Source organism: Sapajus apella, unplaced genomic scaffold (assembly GCF_009761245.1).
Source record: "Sapajus apella isolate SASKATOON/1434 unplaced genomic scaffold, GSC_monkey_1.0 scaffold54, whole genome shotgun sequence".
NCBI lineage: Eukaryota > Metazoa > Chordata > Mammalia > Primates > Cebidae > Sapajus > Sapajus apella.
The window spans coordinates 5,444,338-5,465,887 of NW_022436994.1; the positions used below are offsets into that span (position 1 = coordinate 5,444,338).

At 37.7% G+C, this 21,550-nt stretch overlaps 1 protein-coding gene across 3 annotated transcripts in view; it reads right to left on the reverse strand.

The window, feature by feature from the left end:
- Nucleotides 1-2,857: 2,857 nt before the first annotated feature.
- Nucleotides 2,858-21,550, reverse strand: part of VWC2 (von Willebrand factor C domain containing 2) — a 148,221-nt gene continuing 129,528 nt past the window's right edge. Inside the window, exons 3-5 of one of the 3 annotated variants that reach the window (XR_004258498.1) lie at nt 20,019-20,414; nt 11,112-11,290; nt 2,858-7,555 (exon numbers count right to left, since the gene is read on the reverse strand). Coding sequence is in view for 1 of the 3 variants with exons in the window: in XM_032244246.1 (XP_032100137.1) it covers nt 20,263-20,414 (152 nt within the window). In the remaining 2 variants the exon portion in view is untranslated. Of the gene's footprint in view, nt 7,556-10,442; nt 20,415-21,550 lie in introns of those variants that run through there. The other 2 variants (XR_004258499.1, XM_032244246.1) reach the window with 2 other exon arrangements.

Consider the following 21,550-nt stretch of genomic DNA (forward strand, 5'->3'; position numbering starts at 1 on the left):
CAGGTCCTACATCAAGGTCATGCTGATTCAAGAGATGGGTTCCTACAGCCTTGGGCAGCTCCACTCTTGTGGGTTTGCAGGGTACAGCTCCCCTCCTGACTGCTTTCACAGGCTGGCATTCTGCGGCTTTTCCAGGCAAACAGTGCAAGCTGTTACTGGATCTCCCATTTTTGGGTTGTGAGGATGATGGCCCTCTTCTCACAGCTCCACTAGGCAGTGCCCCAGTGGAGACTCTGTCTAGAGGCTCCCAGCCCACATTTCCCTTTCACACTGCTTTAGCAGAGATTTTCCATGAGAGATCCACCCCTGCTGCACACCTCTGCCTGGACATCCAGGTATTCCCATACATTCTCTAAAATCTAGCAGAGGTTCCCAAACCTCAATTCTTGACCTCTGTGTACCTGCAAGCCCAACACTGCATGTAAACTGTCAAGGCTTGGGGCTTCTTCCGTCTGAAGCAATGGCCTGAGCTGTACATTGGCCCCTTTTAGCCACAGCTGGTGCCAAAGCAGCTGGGATATGTAGGGCACCGTGGCCTTAGGCCTCACAGAGCAGGGGGGCTCTAGGCCTTGCCCACAAAACCATTTTTTTCCTTCTAGGCCTCCAAGCCTGTGATAGGAGGGGCTGCTGACATGCCCTGGAGACATTTCCCCATTTTCTTGGTGAGTAACATTTGGCTCCTCATTACTTAACGCAAATTTCTGCAGCTAGCTTGAACTTCTCCCCAGAAAAGGGGTTTTTCTTTTCTATCCCATTGTCACTGCAAATTTTCTGAACTTTTATGCTCTGCTTCCTCCTGAACACTTTTCCACTTAGAAGTTTCTTCTAATGGGTACCCTAAATCATCTCTCTCAAGTTCAGAGTTCCATAGATTTCTAGGGTGGGCAAAATGCCACCAGTCTCTTTGCATAGCAACAGTGACTTTTACTCACATTTTCAACAAGCTCCCCATCTCCATCTGAGACCACCTCAACCTGGGCTTCATTCTCCGTATTGCTATCAAAATTTTGTGCAAAACTATTCAATAAGTCTCTAGAAAGTTCCAAACTTACCCACATTTTCCTATCTTATGAGCCCTCCAAACTGTTGTAACCTCTGCCTGTTACCCAGTTTCAAAGTTGCTTCCACATTTTCAGGTATCTTTTCAGCAATGCCCTACTCACAATACCAATTGACTGTATTAGTCAGTTCTCACACTGCTAATAAACACATACCCTAGACTGTTACAAAGGAAACAGGTTTAATTGACTCTCAGTTCCACGTGGTGGGGAAGCCCTCAAAATCATGGCAGAAGGCAAATGAAGAGCAGAGTCACGTCTTACATGGTGGCAGGCAAGAGAGCATGCACAGCAGAACTCCCCTTTATAAACCATCAAATCTTGTGAGACTTATTCATTATCAAGAGAACAGCATAGAAAAATCTTGTCCCCATGATTCAGTTACCTCCCACAGGGTCCCACCCATGACATTTGGGGATTATTAAAATTCAAGGTGAGATTTGGGTAAGACACAGAGCCAAACCGAATCATATGGTTTAAGCCTTTCTAGTTGTTGGACATTTTTGTTGCTTCCAAATTTTCACTATTATACGTTGCATTACACTTGACATCTTCTTAAATTAAAATTTTGTGATATTTTAAAGTTTTTTTTTATGCTAAATACCCAGAAGTAGAATTGCTAGATTTAGGTATTTCTAATCTTCTGGACCATTTGCCAAGTGTATTTTCTATAGATTATACCAATTTCTAGTACAACCAATGATATATCAGAATATGTATTTTATTGCATGTTTTCCAGTATCGTTTTTAAGTCACTCATGTAATGTGATATATGGAAATAGTTTCTTCCTCTATTTTCATTTTTCTGAGCACTAGTGAGGTTTAACTTCTCTCATGTAATAATGTTGCTGTTGCTGATGGTAGTTATTTATTGAGTGTTTATTATATGAAAGATATTGTTTGAAACCCATTACATAGATTTTCATATAAGTTTGTGAGTTATTGTTACTCTAATTAGTACATGAGGAAAACGAATCACAATAATTAAATACCTTCCCAGGTTTACATAGCTGGTAAGTGGTGAAGATGTGTCAGTTACAATTTGGTTCTGTGGCAAGATCCTGAGGGCCCTGATTCAGTGGTTCCCTTTAGCTGGTTCAGTGGCTCTACTGCATCCTCCTGACCTCTGACCACTTGTACTCTTGCCTGCCCCCCCCCCACAATCCTCAGTGCAGCTTTTGTCCTCATGGTTGCAGGTGCTTTTATGCCTCCAGGCTCTTAATTGGCCTTCCATTCAGAAAAAAAATATAAAAATGAAAAACCCTCTACAGGACTTTTACATTATATTGAATGGAATAGTGTCACAGGGTCACCTGATACTATAAGGGAGACGAGAAATTGATAGCTTCATTTTTTAATTCCCATTAATAGAGAAAAGTATTTAAAAGGAGACAAGGACTTTGAATGAGTGTTGAACAGGCCAGTGTCTTTTTCTTACACAAATCATCCCTTTAACTTGTGTGCATTGATACACACCCTTCACATTGCTAACATATACATGTAATGTCCCCATTCTTTTCCCACGTAATACAACTTCAAACTCTCACCCAGTTACTGCATCTCAACTGATGCGTGTTGAGTCATGGATGATATGGAGAAGTTTGCATCAGGTCCAGGGCCCATATGGTCTAGACAGTTTATCTGCCTCTACCTCATAAAATGTGTGAGAAAGTAGAAAGTAACTGATTTAAAACTCCCATGCAGAAAATGAAGGAAAGTAAAATACATCTCAGTACTTATCCAGGTGGACAAGATACAGTGAGACCTTCCTGCTATCAGCTTGGTTTAAGTTTTTTGCCTGGTCCCTGGTTCTATCCTGTGTAGTTGTCTTCTTTATTCCTTGCATTCCCCCTTCTGAGGGCTAAACCGTGTTTCAGTTTACTCTCTTTGAGAAGTCAGAGGCCCAAGACACAGGCTGTCATCAGCCACATTTGGATTTTTCTTGGGCCGTACAGTTCTCTTTTGGTGGATTGTGTTGTGTTGTGTTGTATCATCCTGGTCAAGCGTGGTGACAAAGGATGCAGAGATGCCTCAAGGCCCCAGCTTGTGCTTGCTCTCCTTTGTTCTGCATCCAGTTCATCTTCCTGCAATCCAGGGCATGTTCATATCCTTCCATGGTTATGGACACATTTATGTGGCTTCTTTAGTCAACAGAGAGGCTCAATGCCTAGAGTGTGGAGGACCCTCCGGATTTGGAAGTCAACATTTATTTCCACTGAGCATGGTCCTCCTGCTCATTTCTTAAGTCACTGGAAAGCCTGCCAATTTTGAATGAGGCTCAGAGCATAAACTGGCTCTGCAACCATTCCAGGCCACTGTGAAAGATGCTCTGCACTTGGAAAATGCAACACAGCAGTACAAGCCTGCTCAGAGTATCATGGCAGATAAAGGTTTTGTGTGAACTCTTGGACAGGATACTAGAGGTGAGGATCATAGTGTGAACCTCTGGGATGTTAGAGAAGGCCATGCTATTCTCTGTAGATAACTATTCTCCTTTTGAGAAACAGTTTTTGGATTGGTGCTGGTTCCAGTTTGGGCCAAGTTACTATGTAATCTGAGCTACATCATGAGGTAGGTGTTGTTTAAACCACTGAGGCATGGAGTTGGGTAAGCATAGCAGCACTCTTTTATCCACTGGGAATGGTGTAACAGTGTGTACAAGATTTGGCTCAAGCAGGTCCCGAGGGAGTGGTAAGTTGAACAAACAAGTGGCTCAAACCTTCATGGTTTCTGTTCTTGCCACCCCCATTTCAGCCTACCCCTATGACCTCATGGGGAGTTCTTTATGATATCTGAGCCTCATTTATAGATTGGTTTACACAGTTTGTTGGCAGCAGCCACAAGTAGACAGCCCTACCCACAAGGCTGGTCCTGAACGAGAGTGGGGAAGAGAAATATCAATAGATGAGGCTTGGAGCAGTACACCACTCTGTCCACCTTGTTGAGAATGAGAGATGACTAGAGGTATGGACCTGCACGGATTCTTAAGCAGTAAGTCAACAATTTGGCCCAGAGGCATAGAAGGGATAAGATTGGAAATTTGGTGACAGTGTTGTGAGAAAAGTGTATGTAATTAGATATCTCCAAACAAGCACACAGCATGTAGGAATGCACACTAATGAGAAGCTCAGCAAATAACCTTAGTAACCCAGTGGACAACATGACTCTGTAGACATTGGTCAACCTCTTTCTTCTTTGCCAAAATGTCATGAACAAAGTGGCCATGAAAATAAAGATGGAAGGTCTGCCTGGTTGCCAAGGCATAATCTAGCTACAGCTCTTCTGCGTGCCCAGTTTTCCAACAGCAGAGTCCACCAAGGAGCCCCCAGTATGGCAACGCTGACCAGAGAGACAGCCAGCCAACTGGTACCAGCTTGATCACATTGGATCAAGTTCACCCTGAGAGGGCCAATGCTGTGTTCATATTGAAATTTGATATAGATTTGCTTTCCCTGACTACAGTATTTCTGCTAAAACCACCGTCTGTAGACTGACTAAATAAATTTATTACTGTCATATTCCCCACAGCAGTGCTACTGACCAGGGAATTCATAGTCAATGATGTGTGGCAGTGGGCTCATATTCATGTAATTCATTGGTTGTTCCATGTTCTCTATTACCTTGTAGCATCTGGAGTAATAGAATGGTGTAATGGGCTGCTGAGGATGCTTATGATGCCAGCTGGGTGACATCATTTAGTTGAGCTACTGTAATCTCTCCTGGGTGTGACTTTTGCTCTGAATCAGCAACGAATAGCAATTTGCCAAATCACCCTCATTGGTTCTATGGCCAATGGTGTTTTTCTAAATATTGTAAGGAGGGCATAGTGGAAGCCCCTAGAACTGTCCCTTCTGATACGACTGTAATATATGGTTCTATTGCTTCCATGATTAAGATTCATGTGTCTCAGAATTGCGCATGGGTTGGAGGGGTGGTGATGGGAATAAATTCTCACTACTACCCTGGATATCTACTAGCAAAACATTTGCTTCCTGTGTCTGTCATTTTGGACTCTGCTAGTTTGGAATTCATACTTCTCAAGGGAGGAATGCTTCCAATAAACTGTAAGCCAGGACTGCCACGTCATGTTGTTGAACCAGCTGGCACCAAAGAGGTTGCTATACTGGCTGGAGTGATTGATCCTAACCATCAAGGGGAAATTGGGTTCCCATTACACAACAGAGATAGGGAGATGCTTTGTGGCACATCTGAGTACTCCTTTGTCCTGTGGTAAAAATTAATTGAAGATTACAACACCCAGTATAGGTGGGGCTGGTAATGGCCCGGAATGAAGGTATGGCACCTATCAAAATGTGCTCTCTGACCTTCTGCTATAAGGAGTCACCGACCGATGGCTGCACTGCTGCACTCTGATTCCACCCTGTTTGCGCTGCATCCATGCCTCTAGACTGAGCATAGCAGAGGCCTTCTGTCAGCCTTTCCTGGCTATGCGAGAATTTCCTGTGGCAGCCATGACCGGAGGGCCGCTCCTTCTCAGCCAGTTGCTGCTCAAAGCTAACTGCACTCTTAAGGCCTTCCCTCTTCCTGCTCTCCTCACGGATTCAGACCTGCATTGTTATCCAGGGGATATCCCAGCCTCTCCTCTCTTCCTTCCCTTTTCCTTTCACAGACATTTTAAACTATCATATATCTCTTACACATCTATTCCTATTTTTTTGACAGTTTCTCAGAGGATTCAAACTAACTCAAGTGATGCCAGGAGCTTCTGGCCTTAGAATATACGCAGTGGGATGGGGCTCTGGGACTCATTCACTGCCCACTCCCTGGGCAAAGAGGGTACCCCTCTGAGTGGCCTGTGTATGTAGGTGTGATGGGTTAGGTCTAAGAAGGGGATAAGGGTACCAGCAAGGACAGCAGAGTTGGCTGACTACTGTTAAATGAAACTGATGCTTTGAAAAGGAATGAGAAACTTAGGGATTTAACAAGATTGAAGACTTTAGGCAAACTTACTGCTAGAAAAAGTGATGGGCAACACAATTAATTAGAAATGTCTAAGCTGTAGGTGGTAGAAGAAAGAATAGAGAAGCTGACAGAATTGGGAATGCTGGAGCTGATAAATTATATGAGGTTAAAAAAAAAAAAACAGAGCATTATGCCCCACAGAAGACTCAAGGACACCATTCATGGCACCATCAGGGGCACACTTGTCTAAGCAGCACCAGCGTCACTAAACACCTAATTGGTGGGTTTTCTCTATTGGCCAGGGTTGATGGAAGAAGAGGTAGACATAGTAATGCAAGAACTAGAGGCAGATGGAATGCTTAACTATGGGGCACCAAGTGACTACACACCCAGAACTGCCCATTATGCGGAGTCCACTGACCCAACAGCAGTTCATTCAGCACTGAGTCCAAGCAGGTCCAGAGGGCCCAAGAAAGCTACATTCGCTGACAGATCAAACTCCCAAATCACCCACAATAATCATACCATTTCCCTTCCCCAATCTTACATGGGGAAAAATTCCAAGCTTGATTGTTGGGTTCCGTCAGTAGGTGAAGCCAAAATTTGACAGTGACTGCCCTGTTTTAGGGGAGATCTAAAAGACAAAGGAGGGGAGAATATGTATAATTCTTAGAGAGCAGCCAATGATGTGGCTGCAGCCAGGGACCTGGGAGGAAAGATGGAAAGACTGGAGACTAGGAGGTCTGAGGCAGAGGCCTGTGGATGGACACAAGTACAAAGTGTGAAGACTTTTCAATCGCATTAGTTAACACTCAGCAGAAAACACATACCTTAAAAGAGACACTGAACAACCAAGTAGGTAATTTTTCCAGGCGATTGGCATTGATCATCTTTCATCATCAGTTCCACCAGAACCCCACCAGACACATGAAGGGAGTGGCCAGGTTAGAGCAACGGGGTGATAGATGCACCCAGTAGCATGCTTTCCCAGGCTTGTCTAGCCACCACCACCTCTGAATGTCTAACATTTGTGGAAAAGAGGCCCAGACTGGGTCCCAATACGGCACTGTTCCCCAGGGACACCAGTCATCCACTCAGAAGCAAATTAGTGCCATCTGGCCAGCCTAATGATTCATCTTTACAGGGATGCATATGTACTCATTGAGTGTGTACATACTATATCTGTATATGTGTTTATGTATATATATACATATATACACACACATACATATATATACACATCACTACCACCCAGGGGCTAAAAGAAGGGCTGATGCCCACACATGGAATTCTGCACAAAAGAACATATGACCAGCACTTAGACCACTTCTCAGCGCAGGAGGTGCAGAAACGGACTAGACATCACCAAACAGGAAGACAGGAGCGCTGCCTGCTTTTATGCCTGGAGGGTGGGTGAGAGACCAGCTCCTGGTGGGCCCATTCAAATCAGAGGTACGTAGTTGTTTACCTGGAGTAGGGTGCACCTAGCCAGAAGGGTTTTTTGCTGTCAGGTCATGCTTTTCCTGTGCTTTGGCTTCTCTTGGAGCGTTTATGGTCTGTTCCTGCTGGTGGGTCTGGAATTTATGGGAGGCAGTAAGGAAACCATGGAACAGACTCGGGTGTCGTTCCTCAAATCTTGAGGTCCTTGGGCAACCATCTCCTCCTTTCCAACTTCCAGAGATTTTTATGCTTGTTTTTTGCATTATGTCCAGAGTTTTTAGTAGTAAGATGGAGAACCTGGGAGAAATGGGGCTAATCTATCTTGACAGAACCAGAAGTCTCCCATAATATAATTTTATTATCTTAACACTTTAAAATATCTAGTGATAGTCCCTCTTCCATTCTGTTGTGACTTATTCTTTGACCTTGGCCTCCTCAGTAGCTGGGACCACAGGTGTGTACCACCTCGCCCATCTTGGAATTTTGTTTCTTATGTGGAGACATTTTATTTATTAATAGTTTTTCTTGTTGAGTTATAGTTTAATTGAATTATCAGGATTTATAATTCACGTAATGTCAATGCTTTATAATGAAACTTTATACCTCAGAGTAAAGTCATTGTTTATAAATTTTCCACATGCTCGTATTTTGTAGCATTTTAATGAAGAATTATGCACCCGTTTACTAGATCAGCTTTGTTAGTTCTATTGTTCAGGTATTTATATCTTTTATGATCATTTTGTCTTCTGTTTATTCCACTACTACATATAACAAATTACCATATGAATTATGGTATGTCTCCTTGCCTTATTAAGATCTAGTGCTTTTACCATTTTATAACCTTATTCTTTTTTTTTTTTTTTGAGACAAAGTCTCACTCTGTTGCCCAGGCTGGAGTGCAATGGCAGGATCTTGGCTTACTGCAACCTCTGCTTCCCAGATTCAAGCGATTCTTCCACCTCAGCCTCCCATATAGCTGGGATTACAGGCACCCACCCTCATGCCCAGCTAATTTTTGTATTTTTTTAGAGACAGGGTTTCACCACATTGACCAGGCTGGTCTTTAACTCCTGACATCAGCTGGTCTGCTTGCCTCAAACTCCCAAAGTGCTGGAATTACAGGTGTGAACCACCGTGCCCAGCCTATAATCTTATTCTTTAAAAATGCAGTTGAAATAAAGATATTTTAATGAAATGAAAGCAGAAAAAATTAACACCAGTAGAAATTCACAAAAAGAAATATCAAAGCGTATTCTTCAGGCAGAAGAAAAAGGATTTGCAATGAAAGGTGAAGAAAGCAATAAAAACTAAGAAAATGGCAAATGTGGGGATATGGCTAAATGAATAATGATTATTAGAAGAGGAAGTTTTCAAATTTAAAACACACAGAATTAAGATATATCGAAACAGTAAATATGGTGAGGGAATAGTTAATGCATTGTCTGTAAACATGATAAAACATCAGTAAGTATTAGATCTTAATAAGTCACAGCTGCATACTATATAGGGCACTAATTATATGTATGGAATTCTAAGTTGGCAATTCTTTTCATTCAGCATATTAAAGATGTTTAACTGCCTTCAGAATTCCTTTTCTTATCCAAAGATAAGAATATTAAACATGCATCAAACATTCGCAGTTGTCAGAATTCTTTTTTACATGGAATCTGTTTCCTCTGGCTGCCTTTATGATTGTCATTTTTAATTCCTTTCACTTCACTGTAATGCTGGTACTTGGGAATCCTTTGTTTTATTGTCTGTCATCAACTTTAGAAGGCCATCAGCCATTTTGTTTCTAATTATTGTTTTCCTGCTACATCCTATATTTTTTCACCTTTTGGAACTTCAACTTAATATTTGCTGCATTGTTTACTCTTATGCATCTTCTATCTGTACTTCTTTTCATTTGATCTGTCTTTAGATTCACTCTTCTCTCTCAAGTTGTTTCTAATCTGTTAAATCCAGTCAACTAAGTTTTTAATTTCAGTTATTACATTTTGCAGTTCGAAATTTTTTTGTTGTCGTTGTTGCTAGGTCAGTTTAGGTTTCTAATCCTCTGCTGAAATTTCCAATTTTGTTCTATGGTCTTTGAATATAGATTTATTTTATATCTGGGTCTGATTATTCTATCATTAGGAGACTGTGATTCTGAACCTATTGTTTCTGTTCTATTTATTTATGTAGCCTCAGATCAGCTGTGCACCTTGAATGCAGCCCTCTGGGGCCACAAACACATATGGAGACGTTACCTGCTTTTGTATACTCAGACTCTAAATTTTGCTCAATTTTTTCCATAAATGTCAAAAAGTGCTATTCAGCTTCACAGCATGCTATTCCAATAGGAAATGTACTCAGGGAAAAATGCTCAGAATGCCAGACTAAACTAATTTGGGCTTTTTCAGCTGTTGGTCTGGTAGGTTTTCCTAAGTATTTAGTTCTCCAGTGGCTACAGGAAGAACTGTCTATTCTGTCCAGCTTTTCCATTTGCCCTTTGTAGGAGGACAGTTCTAAGTTGCCTAATCTTCCAGTTCAGGAATGGGAAGTTCTTCGCCTTAAGAAAAAATAATTTTTTGGTTTTAATTTATTTTTTAAAAAGTCTTTCTCCAAGCCAGCGCAGAGGAGCCTCTAGAGTGTTTTCATTTAAAAAAAAATCTGAATCTAAGATATTTACTTACTGTTAGTCCATATTTCTAGATATGTGGTTTCGTAGTCATTACATTTACTTTTAGAAATGATGAAGTAGAAATGTATTATCACAGTCAATACCATGGGATATTATATTATAGATGCTACTTCAGTGTACAGCAATGTTCACCTTTCATTTAAATAAGAGAAATCAAAGCTATATATTTGAGTGAGCCTCAAGGATTATGTTTTAAATAACTCAAAGTATTAAAAGCATTTTGAATATTTTTTAATGATGTACATACATTTTATTTATCTTGCTTAATCTACTTTCAAAAGTTGAAATATTTCAAAGGATCATCTTAAATGTGACTCTAACTGGAAGTGCAAAACTCAGTTTAATAAATACTTTATTTTATAAATCAGTTCAATACACATACCCATCCAACAATACATACAAATTAGGCCTAATTATTTAAATTCAGCTCCACATAAAATTAAGGTATTACAAAACATTTTTCTGGTAAATATATATATAAATGGGATAAAAAGTAATATATAAATTATATATGTTAAATTTAAACATGAGGATAGAATATTTTTCAAATGAGCACTGAATTAAATTATTTATTTATTAGAATCTTCCAAATGTTTTAATTTCAATAGTCTCATATTTTCAATGTATTATGTTATAAACACTTTTAATAGACCTGTGCTTTATAAATATTTATCTATTCTAGGCTACGTGTTTTACAAATATTCACTTATTTCATCCTCCTAGTGGTTGATACCACTCTCCCCATGTTACCGATGAGCAATCTAAGTTACAGAGAGGTAGGTAACGTGTACCTGATAGATAACCAGTAAGTGGTAGAACTGGGATTAGCATCAGACCTCCAAAGGCCAAAGTCTTTACTGGCAAGTTACATTAAAGCAAATAAATTGCAAACATTTATTGAGAATATTTATGATATAAAAGTTAAAGGATACTCTGGCCTTTGTTTCTAGAGACTGTGTTTCTATACCTATGGAGTAAGGCTCAGGCCAGGGATGGGAACAACTCACCTATGCCATTTAACTCCTATCATCTCTGCTGGAAACCAGACCCATCCTCCAGCCAGCATGTTCTCACCCTTGATTCCTGAAAGCATCATGGGCATTCCCTTTTGATCAGTTTGCTCTCCTCTTTTCCCCTCACTTGAGTTCCCTTTGGTATCTTCAACACTAAGCACAGTGTTCTCCATCTGTCAGATATGCAGGAAAAGTGGTAACTGACGATTTATTAATGGTTACAGTTGTTATGTAAAATTGATGTTTAATAAATTTGTATAGGACATGAACACTTACTGGAAAACTTTCACCTAATAATTTATAAAAACATAACATTGTTCTCAGTCTATAGAAACTGTTTGAAATTTGTAAGTGTAGTAAGTACAGCACTTAAGTACATTGTTCCTACAACAGCCTATTAAAATGAAGACAAAAAGCTATAATTTTACATTCACCGGATACCTTGTAAAGCATCACACAGACTTGATAAATGATATCATTTAAGATGACTTTTTTTTAAGTTTTCAAATACTGAGTTTATGGAAGAAGTATTTGAAATTATTTTAAAAATTAATTCAAATTATAAATAGTAAACAATTAAATACATATGTGAATATGTATGTGTATTATTCATGCTACATTTATAGCTATATGCAAATAGTTGTGGACTTCATGTAGCTGTACTGACATAGACAAATGAGGATAGCAAACTCGGCCAAGCAGAGTCTCTCCCCGTTCCCCTACACTCTTCACTGCTTAGCTCCAACTATCTGTGATTATCTGACTTAAAAGGAATTTCTGGCCAACAATGCATTGCTTCCCTTGTCTTTTGTCTGCTTTGTTTTCTTTTAATCAGACCCTTGCTTATATTTATATCTAGCTTTCCGATCGCAGCGAATTGAAAGAGAAACTGTTTAACCGTTTGTACAGATGCATGCATGTACAGAAATATGAGCTGCCAGCTGGAGAATTTACATAATTCTGAGAAAAAAATTTAAAGGAAAATTATCTCATCCAAATCCCATTTTCATTATTTTTCTTAAGAAAGAGATTTATCATGTATTAAAATTTTTGAGTTTTTAAGTCATAGTTCTTAATATGTTAAATGTTTCACACAAACCTCAGTTTTGCTCTACCCTAAATTTCAACATTTCCATTTTGCTTCTATATCCAAATATCTCTTTTTACTTTCCCTCCTGGTCACTATATAACATGATTTGTCCTCTGAAGTGTAGGTATGCTGTTTATTCTACTAAAAAAAAGTCCATTATGTTTATTTTAAAGACATTTACTTTCTTAGCTTCAATAGAGGGCACATTTTGAATCTCACTTCCGTGTTGCTATTTGTAACAGACATTTTTTAAGGTATCAATTGGCCATAATTAATCTACACCCTACAAAAAGATATATAGAACACAACGATTTTGTATCAATCTCCTTTATTGCACTCATGCCTATCTTAAAATGAAAATCTTTCTCTTGAGAGAAAATAGGGTGGGGGTGGGAGCAGTGGATAGACCCGGCCACTGGTGGCTGAGCCCCCTGGGGTCAGGTGGGACAACCTCTGTCCACCCATGACCTTCACCATTGCTGTTATTGTTTGGAGTGGGGACAATCTTTGTTTTTAAGAAATAGCATACACTTTGAAACTACAGGTTTAACATTATATAACATGGGTAGATCACTTTTATAATTAATCTATATTAAATTAAACTGAGGTTTGTGAGGATTAAATAAAAAATACATGTACAGGGTATATTGGAGAACATAACTAGCTGGAGCAGGCACTTAGTTTTTTATGTCATTAGAACATACAATAGTAACTTCATAATTTTATCACTAGCTACTATGAATCAGGAAACAGCAAAACTTTACTTAAAAGCATATACTGATGTAAGTTAATGACTTTAATGTAAAAGTTCAAAATGGCATGTGATGCCATCACTTTTTTTTTATTGGTTTAATGATATCTGCTGGTATACTTGACTCAGAGCTTCGTGGGCCCAAAGACCATATATGGCTTTATCACCCAGGCCTAAACTGCATTTGACATGTAGAACGCAATCAATAAATAGATTGAGTAACACTCATAGCTGCTGTCCAGGGAAGAATATTTGGAAGCAGGCAGAGGTATCCATTCCAGTCCTGACTCTGCCCCATGCAGGACAGCTTTGGAATCAGACAGATTTGGGCTCAGTTCCATCACTGATTTTTTTTTTTTTTTTTTTGAGACATTGTCACACTCTGTCAATCAGGCTGGAGTGCAGTGGTGCAATCTCCACTCATGCAACCTCTACCTCCTGGGTTTAAGGGATTCTTCTGCCTCAGCCTCCCAAGTAATCAAGATTACAGGCATGCGCCACCATGCCCAGATAATTTTTTTTGTATTTTTAATAGAGATGGGGTTTCACTATGTTGATCAGGCTGGCCTCAAACTCCTGACCTCAAATGATCTGCCTGCCTTGGCCTCCCACAGGGCTGGGATTACAGGATTGAGCCACTGCACCCGGCCCATCACTGAAATTTGGATAAGTTACCCACCATATCTTGACTTCTTCATCAATACAGCAGAGTTGATAAAATGAAGAAATCAGATAAAATAATTCAAAATTTGAAATTGTAGTGTTTGTCATGTAATCATCACCTAAAAAACAGCAATTTACTTCTCTTGGCTCCAGAAAAATTGGGTCACAATATTTGGTTATATTTTGTAAATTTCAATGTAACAATCATATCTAAACAACCTGATGCTTGACTACTATTTTCAAAAAGAGTAGATTTAGGAATCAAAATATAGAATAAGCATTTAAACTAGGGAGGTCACAACATTTTTGTGAGGAGCTGCTATTTACTTTGACAAGTATCACGATTAGCATTCTAGAATTAGGGATCTGTGTTGCTATTCATTATCTTACTTATGGGTGGTGGGATGAAAGACCATTTTGGAAATTTCTGTCTAATTTCTAGAAGTCCCTGGCCTAAACACAAATGGTAAGACTTCAAATCATGATCTCTGGTATAAAGCAGATTTGGATTCTTAACTCAACCCCTCACACACTAGACTGAATCTTAAGGCAGTTTTTAAATTTCCCTGAGCCTATATTTACTTTTCTGCAGCTAAGGTGATAGCATTGCCCACTATTTGGGAGAATTATGAGGTTAAATGTGATAATAAGTGAAGGAAACATAGCATAACTTTTGGCCAATGACATACATTCATTGATTGCTTTAGAATGGCTTTTTAAAACTATGAAACTACTTGGTAATGTAAAGAACGTTAATAGTTTCATAGGTTTTTATTACTGGATGCTTGTCACTTTTTTTCCATTATAATTATAAGAGTTATATGCTTAGGAAAATAATAAACCCTGAACTTTAATAGAAATAAAAATAGAATTGTATTTATTTGACAATGCATATATAAAAGTAAAGGGAATGGAAAAATGAAATCTTTCCATAAAATGTGTTTGGAAACAGTTCTTTTTAAAACATAAATTGCAGAAATTCAAATAATGGAAAATATTAATCATTAAGTAAAATAATGATCATTAAATGTTAATCATATAAATGTACTTTAATGTATGCATTGATCTTAATACAATTAGATACTAAATAAAATTGAGAAATATTTCTACTTACTGAAAATTGAATTAAAAACTAAAGTAGCAATATTTGCAATTGTTTTTAGTCATCAGGCTGTATTCATAATATACTAAATTGACTTTAGGTATATATTTTGATTGCTTTTGATAATTCTGTGCCTATATAATAAGTCAGTCAGAAGCTTTATGTACTTTTCTGAACTTTAAAGGAAGGAGTTAAACAGCATGCATGTCTTAAATCATAAACTACTCATAGGCCAAGCACTGAGAGCACATTTTCATTTACATTTCCTAATTCTGTTGAAACTTTGGCTGAATACTTTTCAGGGTGATTGTCAGTGTCACTTAATAGTCAATGAAATTTATTCATTTAAAAATTAGGCATTGGAATTAGTTTCTAAATTTGTGTGTTAGGCTAGGATAGCAGGTGCTTTGCAAAATTTAGAGTGAAATTTGACACTGTTGTAAAATATAGACAACCATCACTTTTAAATAGTTATCATTCAGGTTATGGAAGCTACTACATTTCTGTACAAATGACTGGGCTCATTATTTTGTCAGTTCACTAGATACCTATTGAGGTGTTTAATAATATTATTTAGAAAGATTAAAACATGCAGAAATACTCAATACCACAAATAAAAGGCTAAGAAAATTGTTTTTCAGAAATTAGAAATAAGTAAATAAATATTGAAGCTGTAAACTTGACTTCTTTATCATAAAGGGCCAATGTGTCTTCAATACAAGAAAGTTTCTTCAGCATCAGAAATTTCACACCAAAGGTAATTTTTTTTCTGACTTGCATCAGAAATGGCCAACAGCTGTCAGACTTCATCCTAAAACCACCATGGGGTATTTGGTGTATTTGGTGTGTCTCAGGGTCTGTGACTTAGATATTTGATACTTGCAAGTTAACAGAGAAATCCAAAGACAACTGGGATGGCAAACAGTAATGGGAGCTTTTAGTTGCTCTTTAATATATACATTGTCCTTAAACAAGAATAGTAAATAACTCTGAACTAATAGATTGACTATAACTCAACAAGCCTTTAACATAAAGATATTGGGTGGTTTTCAGGATTGAATGTCTCACAGTCTGAATTAAAGGGATTTGTAAATAATAGAAGCAGCAAGCATAACATTATTATTCAAAATATGGTACGATTTCTAAATTGTATGTTAAAATAAGAAACAAAATTAACACTATTACTGGGACATAGAGTGACAATTCATCCAACGAGAACTACAGAAGCCTTCTTACCAGCAGTGGCACTTGAATTAGACCATTGAAAATGGCTATTATCTCAACGTGCTGCAGAGGACACTCAGAGCAGGATCTGGGATAGTAGAGACCATGTTTAGAGTATAGTTTCCAGTACCCAGGGCCCAGAGGTTTCACCAGCCACAGGGGCCTGGGTCATAGTGTGGTCCATGATCTAATTGTGAAGACACCAGTCTTCCATGCTGAGGAGTTTGGATGTTATTTTGTGTGTGATTGCAATCCTCAAAATAAAGAATTCAGTTGAAAACTAGATCTACATTTAGAAAACTAAAATAGTAGACTGAAGAGGTTAGTCTGGAGTGAGGATATGGTATAAATAGGCTGTTTAATCTGTGCTGTGGAGCAATGAGAACCTGAGCTTTGGAAGTGGCAGCTGGAATGTGAAAAATATGTACTGTAAAAATGCCCTTATTCCTGAATAAGTAAATTGCTCTCTGTCTATCTAATTCTTCAGAATAGTTACTGATTTTATCAACCATCCACAGACACTACTAGTGAGGAAAAGAAATTGAGTAGGTAAGTAGGTTCAGTAAGAAAGTTACAAATTATGTTGGCCAAAGAAGCATGTATGTTTTTATCAATGGTGCTTATTTGCACATCTGATACTCTTCTTTTCTTATTACATTGTGTTGGGGAAAAATATGATATTAAAAAGAATAATGAAAAGTAGGATTGATCTCTTGCCCATTGAAGCAAATTTAGCGAATCGTTAGTATTTTTAAAATAATAGTTTTGTGTCAATAGTTTTGTTTATTATATGTTTAAATAGTCCACACTTAATGGATGTAGTTTCCAACAATGCTTGTTTGAAATAGTATATCTTTTGTAAGTTTCAGATAATGTGTACATTTATAAACCCATTTCACTGCTTAAAATAAAAACAGATATTAAAGAAAGATTTGAATTTTCTGATTTGTTAGGACTTTTTAGCCTTGTATAAATGTAACATTTATGTTGGAGAAGTAGAGAAGAGAGTTTATTAGACATACTAATGATGTTACAAACGTAAAACTGTATGAGAATTCTTCTCAGCATGTTTTACTGCACAAAGCAGATGATGAAATTTTAAGTATCAAAAGATTAAAAGTAATACAATCAAATGTAAATTTATTTCAAGGCTTACAGACCCCTTGATGTCAAGGATACTGTGCCTCTCCATCTGCACTAGCTGCAATATTATAGCAAGGCTTGACCAGGCTCAAGTGCATCTAATGCTTGTTGCATGCAGGGATGAAATACAAGTTTTTGAGCTGACTTTACTCAAGACTTCTGGGAAATGTCAATAAAAAGTATTGTTAATCCACCCAACAAGTAAGTATCCTGTGACTGAAAGAATGAATTTAACTTGAAAACCTCTAAGACATCAGATAACTTCCAGAACCATTGTATTGCTTACATGAGTAGCTTTATACTTTTAGATCTAAATATAGTTGAAAAATTTGAAATAAATTCATTAATACATTTGTAAGCACGCTTCAGTTTATTAACTTGAATATATCGTTTAACAATTATTAGGTACTTATAGAGCAGACCTATTTGAATTTTAATGATTATGGCTTTTCCAGAACTTCCATACTTGAATTCTGAGGCCCCCTTTTCTGTGCTTCTCCAAACCATATTATTTTGAAATCGAGTAACTTATACTTTCCTCTTTTTATTGGGCAGTTATTGAAGTTAGCATATTTATTCACTAGAACAGGTTTGTTGTTGATAATCTCAGCAAAGAGTTCTTTGACAACAGAGGAGAGGAAAATAGAATGTCTGAGATAGCTGTACAGTTGTGAAAGTCTAACTGCAAGAAGAAATTGGTCTTGGACAAAAATGAAAATAATGCCATTATTATTAATGAGTATGTGCAGTGTCATCAATCCAAGTTCTTCCATGGGTTTGGTTTATGTAGTATTTCTATGAGGGAAAAGAAATGAGGGGTTGAAATCAGAGATGGAGAGGGAACTCTGGTGTAGTAACAGCCACTGAGCTTCAGCTCTTAGGAGTATGTGCCTATGACCGTGCAGGTCACACTAAGTTTAGAGCAAGTGAATTAGTTAATTTCCCAAGATGATATTATGTTTGTTCTCTCTATATGCAACAAAATACTAGGTTTTCTGAAATTCTCACAGCATTGAAAATACCATTGCAATGATTTCAGAGTTCATCATCCATTCTGGTAGGAATTATTATCAAGGGAAACAGGAAGTCTTTGAGCCACATGGACTTAGGAGTCTTTAATTGCATCATGCAAATCAAAGAATAAAGAGGTTACTAAGGGCCACCTACCCATGGGGCTAGGGTCATTTATTAGCAAAATGACAATTTTAAATAGCTGTCTCTAACAATCCATCCTTGAATAAAGGAGGGATGGCCAATGTCTAGCAGTCTTTAATAATAAAGGTTTTTTTTGAAAGCTGATTACAGCTGAGAGCAGTTAGCTAATAATTTCCCTGAGTAGTTTCATGAAGCCTATGTACCTGTAGTCCCTTTGGCTCAAGATGTTCTTTATGAACAAGATAAAAAGTAAATGATTATATGTAAATGTTTTGATGACTCAGTCAGAGGAATCTTTATATTTACTAAGTTTCACAACAGTTTAATTTTTCAATTATGATAGATGTATCTGTTTTTCTCAAATATTTTTCAGTCTTTAATGATTGAATTTTTTATATAATAATTTTTTTCATGCTCTCTATATTCTCTTTAGGATGTCTCTCTAATCTCCATTTTCTGATCTCTTAGTTTGGCTCTTAACACAATACATTATAATTACCTATACTTCTTATGCCAGAGGCCAAAAGTCCAAGAAGGCAAGAAATCAAGCCTTATTCCCTTGTTGCCATCACAAGTGCTTTGTACTTAATAGGTTCTTAATGCAAAATTTTAGAATAAACAAAAATATGGAAAATCCCTTTAAAGGCTTCAAATAATGATTATGTATATTTTAATCCTTTAGAGACATGAATAATGATGATAGTGTTGCTTTTTTTTATCCTACACCTATTAAGACTCCAATTACCTCTTTCACAACGCATCCTATGTTGATATGATTGATAAAGATACAACTATTTTCTAATATGCCTTGATTAGATTAGAAGGATTTGGCAGTGGCTTTTTATGTCTCTTCACTCTGTCCAAGTGAAGAGAAAAGAAGTTGGCTTGGAATTATATCAACTACAGGAAAGTTGTGTAGAACAATTGGCCTTCAGACTTGTTTTAACAGAAGAACTTTCTCACTCTGCATGTGAAGGGTGGCTAATTCAACATTATCAGTCAGGATTTAACTGTGTACTTTATGGAGGATAGATGACTCATTCTGATGACAAATATGATTCCAATGAACTGAGAGCTGAGATATCTGTAGCACATTTAGGTTTCAAGTATATAAATTTGTTCAGGAGTTCGATTTTTGTTGATTCTCCTGGTAGAATCAAAGGACTCCTCCCCTATTTTGTTGCCTGCTTCAGCTTGATGGAACAGTAATGCAAATTTTCCAGCCTATATTCCTCAATATAGGGAATGAATTAAAATTATATTTAGAAGAGAAAGTAATATAAATAAGAATGAAATACATATGTGTTTACCTATGGTCTACAATACAGGAGCTTAGGGGAAAGAACTGAGAAAGTGTGAGTTCGTGATCTTTACACCTGCATTTCACAAATGACTAAGAACGAAGCAGATAAAAGCAGTATATTATTGTAAGAAGGAAGGAAATATATTTATGTGAAATAGACTAAATTTTCTAAGGATCAACATTAGATATACGTCTGTAATTAAATAGAATTTAAACAGGGTTTCAGTGGAAATTGGTCTAAGATCTTATGATCCATTCATGGGTGACTCTGCCCTGTGAAAATGTGCAGGGGGAACATACATTCCCGGGTGATAGAATCAGAACTGAAAAAGATATGCAGGTACACAGTGAGGACGGTTGACAACACAGCATTTTTAATCTGTATCTATAGAAAACACTTATATAAGCTCTCTAATGGAGGGATTATAGAAATACATTTAATATATAATAGTGTACTTTTGTGTACTTACTGTGAAAATAGCACATTTATTTAGAGAGGGATTTTATGCCCAAAGTTCTCGTTGATGTTTTGAAATATATCCATTTCCTTCTGTTGTAGTAACTGTTATCAAGAAAAGCAAAAGGACCAACAATTTTCCATTATTCCTCATTAAAAGTCTTCTCTCCTTTGCTTGATATTTCCCAGAGTCATCTAGAATGTTCTCGTCAGTAAAATGTTCTAGAAAAAGTCAGAGTCTGTGTTCTGGAAAGGGTCTACATTTGCCTGCATTCATGTCTTGTGCACATGGCCTGCCGCTCGATTCTCCATGTGCCTTCCTCGTAAGTACAGTGGCATATGGTGCACTCGTCAGTCTTCACTTCTCTGCCAGCAGGGATGACAGCAGTTTCTGCAAAGCAGTTTGGACCTGAAATGCAGAAAAACGCTTTATACTGTATGTGCACATAAATATCTAATGTTTATAATTAGGTATTAAGCATTACAATAAATACATATAAATATATATGTGTATATATATTTTTGTTTGTTTGCTTGCTTCTGAGATGGAATCTCGCTCTATTACCCAGGCTGGAGTGCAGTGGCACCATCTTGGCTCACTGCAACCTCTGCCTCCCGTGTTCAGGCAATTCTCTTGCCTCAGCCTCTCAAGCAGCTAGGATTACAGGCACGTGCCACCACGCTCAGCTAATTTTTGTATTTTTAGTAAAGACGGTTTCACAGTGTTGGCCAGGCTGGGCCTCAACTTCTGACCTCAAGTGATCCACCCTCCAAAGTGCTGGGATTATAGGAATGAGCCACTGCACCCAACCAACAGTACATATTTTATTCAGTTTCCTTTATGAAGGACAGTGGCAAAATTATAATTTCAGTAATATGAAATACTTTTTTTCTAAAATGAAACAAATGTCATGTAAAATTTTTATAAGAGACAACACTGTGACCCATTAACTATTCCATTTTGGAGCTAAAATCTGCAACCATTTGATTTAATTAATTCTAAATAATCACAGAAAAAAGTATAACTAACTGGGACCTTCAAAGAACCAGTCTTCTTCAGGACACTTTTGGCAGAGATACCCTAAAACAAGCAAACTCCTTGAAGTGACATAAATACAGTATATCTTCCTGGCCTCCTGGAGCAGGTTTTCAGACATTCCCATACATTACAATGGCCTGGAGGGCTGCTGAAAACAGTGGTTGCAGGTCCCACCCCCAGTGTTTGTGACTCACTAGGTTTGGGATGGGGCCTGAGAATTTGCCTTGATAAATTCTCAGGTGATGCGGATGCTGCTTGTTTGGGGACACACTTTGAGAAGCATCGTCTTAGTGTGTTGCAGGAGTATATCTTTCACAATCTTCCATGAGAACTGAGGATCTCTGTAATTCTCAGTCACTACTACATCGGCTATAACATATCAGCCAACAGAGGCGTCATATCTGTACTTTAAGATCAAGGACATGGAGAGATGAGTATCAGAAAGAATTCCAATGTTAGTTAAAACACATTTTTTTAAAAAAAAAAGATTAATGGCTTTCTGTTAC